General features: G+C 39.9%; 1 protein-coding gene across 3 annotated transcripts in view; it reads right to left on the reverse strand.

Moving 5' to 3' along the window:
- The window catches only part of mipol1 (mirror-image polydactyly 1), a 406,015-nt gene that overhangs the window by 128,332 nt on the left and 263,849 nt on the right, over positions 1-13,834 (reverse strand). For all 3 annotated transcript variants that reach the window (XM_072279824.1, XM_072279908.1, XM_072279750.1), the window contains one exon: positions 5,807-5,914. In XM_072279824.1, coding sequence (XP_072135925.1) covers positions 5,807-5,914 — 108 coding nt within the window. The remainder of the gene's footprint in view (positions 1-5,806; positions 5,915-13,834) is intronic.

Raw genomic sequence — 13,834 nt, forward strand, 5'->3', positions numbered from 1 at the left:
TGAAAGAACCTGGGGAAAGTTGAATAGAACAGAGAGGCAATAAAAATGTGATTAAGTATAGGATTATTGTAAAATGACTGGTTGACATGATGTGGACTTGTTGAGGTGAAAGGCCCATTTGTGTGCTTTATCTCTCTGTGAATAGATCAGAAAAACAAAGTTGTTACTGTTTATGAAAGATGTATAGAGCCTTAATCAGACCACACTAGGAATTGCAGTGTCGTTCTGAAAGTAGTATTATTACACAACTGGAAAAGATGTGAAACAGAGCTGAGTTTCTGCACAGAATGCTCCTGATTCTCATTTCTCTCCCTGCTCTGACACTGGCTCTCACAGTTTGCTTTCTCTCATCTAGTCTGGACTGAGATGCCTAACCAAGAACTTCTCAGAATGCAGACTCAAGCTACTGAATCAGAATCAGGTTTATCATCACTGACCTGCATCATTAAATTTTATTGTTTTGTGGCAGTAGCGTAGTGCAAGATAGGTTTCTTCCATTTCCTCTGGTTTCCTCCCATAGTCCAAAGACATGCAGTTAGATCTGGTGAGTTGTGGGCATGCTATGTTGGTACCAGAAGCACGGCAACACTTGTGAGCTGTGCAACACAATCTTCATTGTGCAAATGATGCACTTCACTGAAAGCTTTGATGTTTTGATGTACATATAATGAATAAAGTTATTCAAAAAGTACTGTACTCAGCTTTTTCAGTTTTCCTTTGCATCCTTTTTTAAAACAAAAAATGCATGTTCCTATGAAAATGCAATTGCAAAAATGGAACTATTGTGCACACCACTGAATAAAATTTATAGCATAAATCTGGACCCAGGACAGTACTAAAAAGACCAGTATGCAGCAAACAAATATCAGTTTTTCGACAGAGCGGCAGCATTAATTTGGAAGAAAGGACTCAGGAGAATATAGTATAAGGGTCACTGATTCCAATTAAATGTGCCATCACAAACATCAACCAAACATAAATTGAACTGACAGCTGTGGAGGTGAGAATGCAAGTACAATGTTTATTATAATAGGTTTGAGGCAGTAGCTTTAAGAAGTAATTTTATTTTGCTTAACCAGATTGACCTCAAAATCTACTAGCAATTCAAAAGAGAATCCAGGAGCACTTGAGAATACACTTATGCAGGGTAGAGAAAAAATAAACAGATAAAACCCTTTTGACAGTATTACAATCAATCGTGTATTACAATAAACACCAGAATAACTCACTCATAGCTCTGCATTTTTTTAATGCAGGAATCTGTGAGAAGCCACGGTGAGCCATAGGATACGAAAACATTAGCAACTTATATTCAACTTGAAATCTGTTACAAGTGTGATGCTTATATCGGAATTAGCTTGCTTGGAATACTTGGAGTCTGGTGAATACAAGTTAGCTTTCTGTGCTTCTATGAATTTTCTTTATGCCTCTGCTAAACCTGAAAATCCAAGCGTGTTATGGTTTTACTATAGAGTCACATAATAAATGCCTATTTTTGGGGTAACAAAACTGATCAGTACCCTGGCAGTCTCGGAAAAATATCTTTAACCTCTTCTTATTTCTCATTTTCATGCAACTCTTCACTGACATCATCTGAAAATACACCAGTGTCCTTATGAATACTGATAACATCTAGCTTCATTTCATCATTACCTCTCTTGAAGAAACCACTAGCTTTGGAGTAAAATTCAGAATAAGCATATATTTTCCCCTCATAAATATTGGAAATACCAAAGTTTTTTGCTCTAGTCCTGGCCACAAATATTTGCCATAGCCATCAGCTCCATTCTTTTATTCACAGGTGATGTTCAGAATCACTGCGTCATATTAGACCTTGAAATAAGTTCTGGCCACACATTTAGAGTCCAACATCGTGAAAGTCCATCTCCACAAAAGCAAAAGATCATTTGGTCTTGAAGCTCATTTCTGTGCCTTTGCTGTAATTAAAATTACAAAGTAATCATGCTGGCCACTCATGCTCTTTAAACTCTACCATCTAAAACTACTGCTATTTTCTAACCTACACCTAATTGCATTCATCTCTCATTCCTGTACTCATTGACCTTCCAGATTAAGTAGCCATAATTATTTTCAAATTTCCATGGACTTGCATCACTTTCTTTCGAATCTCTTTCCTTCCTATTACCAACAAGTGCTCCTAAATCTTTTTTACTATTTGTTTTTTTGAGATTGATCTTTCAACCTTTCTCTGACAGCCTTGTTCAAGTGCCTAGTATTGCCATATACAGTTCTGATCCAAATTTCCTGTAAAGAATGTTTTGTTGTGTTAAAAGTGCTAAATAAATACTTGTACATAGAAGAGAGTGTGCAGATACTCGAGATCCAAAGCAACTCACACAAAATGCTGGAGGAACTCAGCAGGTCAGTCAGCATCTATGGAAATAAATCAAATGTCAAAAAGCCTGATAGAGTGGATGTGGAGCAGATATTTCCTAGGGTGGGAGAGTCTAGGGCCAGGGGACACAGCCTCAGAATAGTGTCCTAGTGTCCTTTTAGAATGGAGATGAGGGCAAATTTCTTCAGTTAGAAAATGGTGAATCTACAGAATTCATTTCCACAGGCTAAGACTTTATGTACATTTAAGGCAGAAGTTGATAGATTCTTGATTGGTCAGGGCATGAAAGGATACAGGGAGAAGGCAGGAGATTGGGAGGAAAAATAGATCAGCATAATGAAATAGTGGAGCAGACTTGATGGGCTAAATGGCCTAATTCTGTGCCTATATCTTACAGAAATCAATAAACAGTTGACGTTTCAGGGGACACCCTGTTTCAGGACTGAAAAGGAAGGGGGAAGAAGCCAGAATAAAAAGGTGGGAGGAGGGGAAGGAGGATAGCTATAAGATGATAGGTGAAGCTATAGGTGGGTTGAAAAGATAAAGGGATGGAGAGAAAGGAATCTGATAAGAGATGAGAGAGGACCAGAGGAGAATGGAAAGGTAGAGGAGGCCTGGGGAAGATGATAGGCAGGTGAGAAGAGGTAAGAGGGGCCAGACTGAGGAATAGAAGAAAAGGGGAAGGAGATGGAATTTTTTTTTACCGGAAGAAGAAATTAATATTCATGCCATCAGATTGGAGGTAACCCAAATGGAATAAAAGGTGTTGCTCCTCCACCCTGAGGGTGGCCTCCTCTTAGGACAAGGGAGGAGGCCATGGACCAACATTTAGGAATGGGAATGGGAATTGGAATTAAAATGTTTGGCGACTGGGAAGTTCTGTTTTTGGTGCTCAATGAAATGTTCCCCCAATTTACGATGGATCTCACCAACGTACAGGAGGCTGCATTGGGACCACTGGACACAATAGACCACCCCAGCAGCCTTGCGGGTAAAGTGTTGCCTCACCTGAAGGATTGTTTGGGGCCCTGAATGGAAGTGAGGGAGGAGGTGAATGGGCATGTGTAGCACTTTGGCCACTTGCAGGGATAAGTGCCAGAATGGAGATTAATGGGGAGGGATGAATGGACAAGGGAATCACGGTGGGAGCAATCACTGTGGAAAGCAGAGAGAGAAGGAGGAGGTAAAGATATGTTTGGTGGTAGGATCCTTTTGGACGTGGCAAAAGATGATGTGTTGGATGCGGATGCTGATGGGGTAAGGACAAGAGGAACTCTGTCGCTGTTAAGGCAGCGGGAAGATGGGCGAGTGCAGATGTTCGGGAAATGCAGGAGATGTGGGTGAAGGCAGCATCAATAGTGGAGGAAGGAAAACCCTTCTAATGTCCTGGAATGGAAAGCCGCGTCCTGGGAACAGATCCCGTGGAGGCAAAGAAACTGAGAAAAGGGATTAGCATTTTCAGGAGATAGGGTGGGAGAAGGTATAGCCAAGATAACCATGGGAATCAGTATGTTTATAAAAGATGTCGGTCAACAGTTTTTCTCCAGAAATGGAGACAGAGAAATCAAGAAAGAAGAGGGAGATGTCACAAATGGACCAAGTGAAATTCAGAATCAGAATCAGATTTAATATCACTGACAAAAGTTGTGAAATTTGTTAATTTTACAGCAGCAGTACAATGAAATACATGATAAATAAATATAGAGAAAAAATTGAGTTACATTAAGTTACATTACAGACAGATATATGTCTATTAAATAGTTAAGTTAAAATAAGAACTGCAAAATAACAGAAATAAGAAAGTAGTAAAGTAGTGTTCATGGGTTCAATGTCTATTTAGAAATTGGATGGCAGAGGGGAAATAGCTGTTTCTAAATCGCTGAGTGTGTGCTTTCAAGCTTCTGTACCTCCTTCCCGACAGTAACGTTGCGAAGAAGGCATATCCTGGGTGAAGCAGATGGTGGACACCTGCTTCTTAAGGCACCACTCCTTGAAGATGTCTTGTATACTACACAGGGTGGTACCCTTGATAGAGTTAACTTATTTAACAAGTTTCTGCAACCTATTTCGATCTTGTGCAATGGTTCTCCCCCACCCCCCCAATACCAGACGGTGATGCAGCCAGACAGAATGCTCTCCGTAGTACAATTAAGGGCAGGGTGGAAGTTGAAGGCAAAGTTGGGGAGTATTTCTCAGGAAAGCTTGGAACATGGACTGTTGTACATAGCCAACGAAGAGGCTGGCATATCTAGGACCCTGGAGGAAGTAAGAAGAGCTGAAGGAAATGTTGCTGAGGAGGGTGGTGATAGAGGGGAATTGGTTGGTTATTTTATTGAGAAAGAAGTGGAGAGTTTTAAGGCCTTCTTGATGGAGGATAGAAGTGTATAGGGACTGGACATCCATGGTGAAAATAAGAATAAAAATAAAATTTGAAGTGAGGAGATCAAGAGCATGAGAAGTTTTGTGGAGGTAGGTGGGAAGGGGCTGAACCAAGGGGGATAGAATGGGAGTTGAGCTATGAGAACACAAGTTCAGTGGGACAGATGCAGGCAGAGATGATAGGCCTACCCGGACAGTCAGGTTTGTGGATCTTGAGCAAGGGGTAGAAGTAAGCAGTGCAGGATAAGGAAGCTATGAGTTTGGTGGCAGTGGATGGGAGCTCCCCAGAGTTGATGCAGTCGGTGATGGTGTTGGAGACAGTTTTCTGATGGTTCGGAGTGGGTGTCTTCTTCAGGGGATAGGTATGAGGAGGTGTCTGAGAGTGCTGCCTGGTCTCAGCAAAGTAGAGGTCAGTGCACCACACTACAATAGCATCTCCTTTGTCTGAGACTGCCTCCTGCTCTCAACAAGGTAGAGGTCAGTCCAAAATAGTTAAATTATTTTTGTGCAAAAACATGTATTGTTTCCAGTGAGTGAATAGTCGCTATAGCTTCCAATAGTAGCTATACTTCAAGTATCTGGTTTTATACTCCAGATAAAACCAGTAAGAGGTTGTTTTTAGAGCTCCAGAATTTTTAATTCTTCAGTTCACCTTATGACCATATGTATCAGTGCATCAATGCCAAGTCACTACACAAAAAAGCATAAATTTTAGAAAATGGATGCTAATTATAAAATTAGCATCTGTTAAACAATGAAGTTAAATTTGAACGTTCTGGTATTTGAATACAATGTTTAATTCAAAATAATCACAAAATATATACCTAGAAAAGATATCAAAAGATTGATCAGATGTTGACACTGTGAAGTTTAATCTATTTTCCAATTTAACATTCTATAAAAAATTTTTAGGGGACATGAAAACCCCCAAAAAGCATACTGCACTCCTTGTTTAAAGAAGAGGCTGTTGACAAATGTACTAGTGCTGAAATGTAAACAATAGATATCAAAAGGACAGGATGACACCCGTGGGTTAACCCAAACTGCACTCAGAGTGTGCAAAAGATTTACCTTCAAGGCACATTCTTGATTGTTTTCAGAACTCAGCTGTCTTGTGTTATTAGCCAATGACTGGTTCTGCTCTTTCAAAAGATGTAGCTCCTCCTCCAACCATTTACACTACGAACAAATAAAGCAACATATTAGCTTATAGATGGTGAAGCATTTCTGGAACCTATTAATTACATTAAAATGATCAACAGAGGTATATAGTTCCCAATATCTTATAGTAACCAATTTTAATATCCTGTGTTGAATACATAAACGTTTGATGGATAAATCAATTCATTCAGCTTCTATCACGTAATTTAAAAAAAATACACACGATTTTACTGAAGACTTACTTTCTTATAAAATATGCTGCATTTTTGAATTACCAAAAACAAACTTGGAAATCTTGAGTAAATTAATCAAAATTAATCATTTAAATGTCATTAGCTCGACAATATAAACTTTCCTTTGTATCAATATTAAAAAAACCTGTTTGAGTTTCAATTGCAAAACAATACTTCTGCTTCAGCTCAAATACTGCTGGTCTTTTTGTTGGTTGTTGAAGATAGCACTGTAGGGATGGTCTCAATGGACTTTAGTAAGGCATATGCTAAGTCCCAAATGGTAGGCTGGCTCAGAAGGTTATGGCACACAAGACCTAAAGTAAGATGGGGAATTTGAACCTGAAAGTCGCTTCATGATTAGATGTGAAGGGTAGGGTGGAAGGATGCTTTTTGATTAGAAATCTGTGACTAGTGGTGTACAACATAGTTGTGTGCTGGGCCCATACTTACCTATGATATAGATTAATGAAGTGGATACAAGCGTAGGAGCTATGACTAGTAAGTTTGCCAATGACACATTTGGTGACATAATAGGCAGTGGGGAAGGTTGGCTGAAGTTCACAATGGGAAATAGATCAGGTGGAAAGTTGGGTGGAGATGAAATTAAACTTGACAAATGAAAAGTTATGCACTTTGGAAAGTCAAATATGGGCTGACAAGAGTAAACAGATATATGGCATTGTTGCTTTATTAGTACAGGGCACAAAATATGAGAGCTAAAAAATTACAAAATACTGATTTACAAACAATTAGTTAGACAGCATAGAGTGGAGGCACTTTTGTTTTTTGAACGAACACTTCCTGCATGGGGTAATTTGGATTTCAACTCATAGCGCACACGGTAGAAAGACATTCATCTCCATCCACTCTCTACTTGTCCTTGAAACAACAATATCTGTGAGTCTTAAGCTTTCTTGATATTGGTAAACATTTAGTAGATGTAAACAAAAGAAATTCTGCAGATGCTGATGCACCTTGAAGGAAGTATTATGTTTAACATTTATCACTATTAAGCTATCGTTGCGCTACGAGTTCACTGGTCTTCATGGCAAAGCTATAGAATGTTGCATGTGTGTACTAACTTGTTTAACACTGATTGTGAGAATACTCAGTACTATGGGTTGTGAAAGGAAACAGGAGCACCTCCACTCAGACAGCAAAAAAAGGTCAGTGAAGTACTATGTACAATTCTGGTTACCACATTATAGGAAGGAAGGACTAGAGACACAAAAGAAGACATTAGATCCAAGAGCAAAACGTAAAATGCTGGAGGAACTGCTCAAGACATGGCCTAGAACAGAGGACTTAAGTTAAGGGGAGAGATTTAATAGGCTTTAGAAATGATAAGCTTAATGGATAGGGTAGATAGAATTTTCTTCCTGTGATAAGGTTATCAAAAATTGGAAGGCATGGGTTTAAGGTGGGAATATTAAACAGCACAGCACAGGAACAGGCCTTTAGGGCCATGATGTCTGTTGTGAAGCAAGACGCTAATGGAAACTAATCCCATCTCCCTGTACGTGGGCTATATCTCTCTATTCTTTACCTATTCACAGGCTTGTCTAAATGCTTCTTAAACACTGCTTTAATATTTGCTTCCACCACCTTCACTGCAGTGTAATCCAGGCTCCTATCACTTTTCTTTTAAACAACTTGCCTTATAAATATCTTAAATCTTTTTTTGAGCCTGCTTTAATAAGTGAGAGGAAGGAATTTTAAAGGAGATTTGGAAGGCAACTTTTCTTAAAATGAGAATGGTAACATCTAAAACTCATTGTCATATGAGGTGGTAGAATGAAATACAATCAACACTTAAGAAACATTTAAGACGATGCTTAAACAGACAAGGCATGGAAGGATACAGAACTAATGCGGGTCAATGTTGATGGGCCAAAAGGTCCATTTTGCTGCTACCTAACTCCAAGACTCTACAAAGTCACATCGTGCAATATGTTGCTGGCCTCCTTTATTCTGTCCTCTCCAGACGTCATACAACCCTCTGTTACTCAAAGCTACTCACATCATGCGGTGATGCATCACTGTCTGGTATGCAGGGGCCACTGTATAGGATCGGAAAAAGCTGCAATAAGTGCAAACTCAGCTAGTTTCATCATGGGCACTATCCTCCCCAGCATCGAGGGCTAGTTAAAAGATGATCCTTTGAAAAGGCGGCATCCATCATTAAGGATCCCCATCACCCTCTTCTCACTGTTACTATCAAGGAGGTGGTACAGGAGCCCAAAAACACACGCTCAGTGTTCCAGATACTGCTTCTTCCGTTCTGCCATCAGATTTCTGAATGGATAATGAACCCATGAACACTTCAGCAGTATTTTATTTTCCCTCTTTTTTGCACTACTTATTTTTTATATATACACTGTACCTCTTACTGTAATTTATAGTTTTTATTACTATGTGTTGCAATATAATGCTGATGCAAAACAACACATTTCATGCCAGTGATATTAATCCCGATTCTGATTTATACAGATCAAGTCATTACACTGATAGAATATGGTAAAACAGTAACAATGCAGAATAAGGTGTAAAAGCTACCAAAAAGTGCAGTGCAGGAAAATGATAAAGTGCAAGATCATAACAAGGTAGACTGTGAGGCCAAGAGTCCATCTTATCATACAAGAGGTCCATTCAAGAGTCTGACAACAGTGGGATAGAAGCTGTCCTTGAGCCTGATGGAACATGCTTTCAGTTCCCTAGTGGGACAGGGGAGAAGAGTGAAAGTCCAGGTGGGTGGTATCTTTGATTATGTTGGTTCTTTTACCGAGACACTGAGCAGTATCGACAAAGTCCTTAGAGCAACATACACAAAATGCTGGAGGAACTCAGCAGGCCAGGCAGCATCTATGGAAAAGAGTACAATCCACATTTCAGGCCGAGACCCTTCTGCAGGACTGGAGAAAAATAGGTGAGGAGTAGAGTTAAAAGGTGGCGGGGGAGGAGAGAAACACAGGTGATAGGTGAAACCAGGAGGGCAGGGATGATGTAAAGAGCTGGGAAGTTGATTGGTGAAAGAGATACAGGGCTGGAGAAGAGGGAGTGTAACAGAGGACAGAAAAGGGGGAGGAGCACTAGAAGGAGGCGATGGGCAGGAAAGGAGATAAGTGAGAGAGGGAAAAGGAGATGAGGAATGGTGAAGAGGGAGCAGAAGTGGGGCCATTACCCAAAGACTGAGAAATCAATGTTGATGCCATTAGGTTGGAGGTTACCCAGACAGAATATAAGGTGTTGTTCCTCCAACTGAGTGTGGTCTTGTTGTGACTGTAGAGGAAGCCATGGAGTTATGTATCAGGATGGGAATGGGATGTGGGATTAAACAGTGGCCACTGGGAGATCCCGCTTCTTCTGGCGAGCAGAGCGTAGTTGCTTGGCGAAGCAGTCTCCCAATCTATGTCAGGTATCACCGATGTACAGGAGGCACCAAACACAGTATATGACCCCAACGGATTCACAGGTGAAGTTTTGCCTCACCTGGAAGGACAGTTTGGGGCCCTGAATGGTAGTGAGGGAGGTGGTGTAGGGACAGGTACAGCACTTGTCCTGCTTGTAAGGGTAAGTGCCAGGAGGGAGATCAGTGAGGAGGGATGAATGAACAAGTGAGTCGCATAGGGTACGATCTCTGTGGAAAGCAGAAAGTGTGGGCAGGGAGGAAGGATGTGCTTGGTGGTGGGATCCTGTTGGAGATGGCGGAAGTTCCAAAGAATTATGTGCTGGACATGGAGGCTGATGGGGTGATAGGTGAGGACAAGAGGAACCTTAGAGAAGCTGGTTCCCATGATGTGCTGATCCGTGCCCACAACGCTGCAGTTTCTTGCAGTGAAGTGTAGAGCAGTTACCATACCAAGCTTTCTATGGTGCATCAACAAAAATTGATAAGAGTTTATAGGGACATGCCAAATTTCTTTAGATGCCTGAGGAAGTAGAAGCATTGGTAAGCTTTCTTGACTCGGTATCAATCTGATTGGACTAGGAGAGGCTATAGGTAATGTTGACACCTCAACACTGTTGATACTGCATGTGCATTGTGTCCTTTCTAAAGTCAATGACCAGCTCTTTTGTTTTATTGACATTGAGGGAAATGTTGTTATCATGACACCAAGTCACTAAGCCCTCTATCTCCTTCCTGTACTCTGACTTGAGATTACATTACTTGAGATGTGGCCCACTACAGAGGTATCATCTGCGAACTTTTAGATGTTGGAGCAGAATCTGGTCACACATTCATGAGTGTAGAGAAAGTAGAGTAGGGGGCTGAGGACGCAGCCTTGTGGAGCACCAGTGTTTAGAACAATCGCATTGGATAAGTGAAAATGAGTGCTTGATGGTTGCGTAGGTTTGTTTCTGTGCTGTACAACTGTGAGATTCCAGTAACTCTTACATGTTATCCTTCTCTGTTCCTTCAAACACACAGCTTCATTTTGCCAGGTTGGTAGTCTTCTCAGAGAATTATCAGGTTCTAAATGCCCAGGATGCACACTTTCAGGGTTACATTTTAGACAATAGTTTTTATTCTTTTCTAGTTGCTTAGAATTGCTCACATGATTGACACTACAAGATCTGACAAATGAAATCTACAGTACCTTTTTGATTATATCCAGATTATGTTAATACTTACAACTTACTGTGATTTTTTGGAGAGGTGCAGTGCTCAGAATTGCTGGGGTACATTAATTTACTTTCATGGATTCTACAGCTCATGTCAGTATTATTGATTCATTTTTTAATTTGCACTATTTGTTTTTTTTTTACACCTTGATTGCCTGCCAGTCTTTATTCATGTATACACTCAGTGGCCACTTCATTAGATACATCTGTATAACCTGTTTGTTATTGCAAATATCTAATCAGTTAATCATGTGGTAGCAACTCAATACATAAAAGCATGCAGGCAAGGGAAAGAGGTTCAGTTGTTGTTCAGAATTGGAAAGAAATGTATCTAAGTGACTTTGACCATGTAATGATTATTGGTGCCAGACGGGGTGGTTTGAATATCTCAGAAACTGCTGATCTCGTGGGATTTTCATGCACAACATTCTCTGGAGTTTACAAAGAATGGTGAGAAAAACAAAAATAAAATCCCCTTACAACAATCCACAGCTGTACCTTCATCAGTAACCCTTGTCACCTCATCCAAAAACCTCAATCAAGTTAGTGAAACTTGACTTGCCCCACACAAAGCCACGTTGGCTCTCCCTGTGCCATGGTTTTCCAAATGTTCATAAATCCTACCCCTAAGAAATTCTTTCCGGTAACTTCCCTACCACTGACATGAGACCTGCAGGTCTATAGTTTGCAGGATTACCTCTGGTTTGCTTCGTGAACAATGGAATAGACTTAACTACTCGCCAGTCCTCCGGCACCTCACCCATGGGTGGAGAGGATACAAAGATATTAGACAAAGACACAGCAATCTCTTCTCTTGCCTCTCTTAATAACCTGGGGTATATTTCATCGGGCCCTGGGGACTTATCCAACTTAATGCTCTTTATGAGACCCAACATTACCTCCTCCTTTACTTTCTTAATATCAGTCTACATTTATATTTATAATATTAAAGCCTCAGAATTGTTCAAACACGAACAGCAGTTTAGTGGGTTTGTTTTAAGCTCGGTTAAGACATGAGCAAAGCAGGCTCTAGCTTGTTGGACTAAGTAGGTTTTACTTGTCCTATTGAGACTACCATCAGTCAGGAGGTACCGTAGCATTAGGACAAGAACTGTTAGGATGGGAATCAGCTTCTTCCCCCAGGCCATAGGACTATTGAACTCCCTGGCACCACCCAGGTCTCATCACGCATGAAGTGCCATTAGTGTTATACTGTTTACTTTTTGACTTGTGTCATAAATGCACCTTATTATTTGTAAATCTACTTGTGGGAATATTACTTTATGTGTTATGTGTGTGAGTTATATGTACTGTGTTATACACCTTAGTCTGGAAGACTGTTGGTTCATTTGGCGGTATAGATGTGTATGGTTGAATAACAATAAACTAAAATTGAACTTGAATTTGAACTTGAGATTATTGGCATAAATGATAAGGGAAATCACATCTACCAAATCTGCAGACATAGGATCCATTGTCTAGGTACAGATAAGATTTGGGGTTTGGCCTTTTTTAACTGAAAAGTGCTGGAATTTTTTCTTCCTTACTTTTAAAATGTACTCTTTTTTTTATATAAAGGGAGCATCAGGAATCACTGAACAGTGAGTTCTGCACCAGTAGATCTAGACAACATACTGGGCAAATTTGCTTCCTATTATGACAGCAGAGGAGACCAACATAGTCACATCACAATCCAATCAAAATGAAATCCCAGAACCATTTCACTAATGTGTGAATGTGATTACGTCACTGCCAGAATTCCTGTAGTAAAACTATGCTGATATGAATGTTGAAATCTTACAGTCCTGAATTTTCTGTGTCCCGTTGTTCCAAGGCAAATAATTCCTTTAACTTTCAGCTACCGTATATTACTATATTCTGATTACAGCATCGTATGCTTAGATTTATCTTTTTATGTGATTCGTTACTGAAATCAGTCTCGGTCACAAGGAAATACTCTGCAACTTCTTAAGGAAACAGTCCTATCACAGAAAGTACATTAACTTAATCTGCTGACATTTGAAGAATATGTTTTGTTAAAAAGCAGTAGTCCAGAACAAAAATTTTGGTTTCCTTTGTGATTATATATAATAAACATTCTGCAACAAAAAGGAAAATAATTGTTTAACATTGCCACCAATACTTAGTGTGAAATAAATTCAGGTCTAAAAATTACCAGCTCTGAATTACTTCACACACACTGACAATGAGCTACTGTATATGATATAGAAGCTGCTTGCTTAATTCACATATCTTTTCAGAGTTGCTGAGTTATAAGATTTTAGAATATTAGCCTAAGTGTAGTAAACTACTTGGTTGATTACCACCTCATTCAAGAAATGCTTCAGAAACTGCAGCAGATTAACCTTGAAATGCTCTCTCCTACCAATTTGAATATATCAAAATAATTATTTTCAAATTAAACTCTGTAGTTTAGTCTTAGTAATAGTGATATCCAACATTAAAGGTCTGACATTCTAACCTTGGTAAAAGCAAAAAAAAATTGTTGTATTTTGTACATTCATCATCATCATTATTACGTACCATGTCCTATGACGTGGGTGATCATGGTCTTTTGATCATGATTGTTCTTGGCAAATTTTCTACAGAAGTTGTTTGCCAGTGCCTTCTTCTAGGCAGTCTTTACAAGACAGATCATTATTAATTTTCTTCAGAGATTGTCTGCCTCATGTCAGTGATTGCACAACCTGGACGTGTGATGTGCACCAGCTGCTTACACGACCATCCACCACCTGCTACCATGGCTCTATGTGATCATCATCTTGGGGGGGGAGGTGAGTGGGGTTTAAGCAGGTGCTACATTTTGCCCAAGGGTGACCTGTGGGCTAGCGGAGGGAAGCAGCACCTTACACTTCCTTTGGTAGAGACGTATCTCCACCCGTCACCGCTACTATATAGGAAACTCGCCATCCAGCAATGATCATTTTAAATAATTTCAGGAAGTGTTTCTGTTTGCAGCAAGGTTTTTTTTTATATAAGTATCTTCAGTATTTCAAACAAAGATAATGCTTCACACTAGTAATTCCTTCACCCCTTCTGACACATTTTCCATTGTTGAGAA

This window comes from Mobula birostris, chromosome 1, assembly GCF_030028105.1.
Source record: "Mobula birostris isolate sMobBir1 chromosome 1, sMobBir1.hap1, whole genome shotgun sequence".
Lineage (NCBI taxonomy): Eukaryota > Metazoa > Chordata > Chondrichthyes > Myliobatiformes > Myliobatidae > Mobula > Mobula birostris.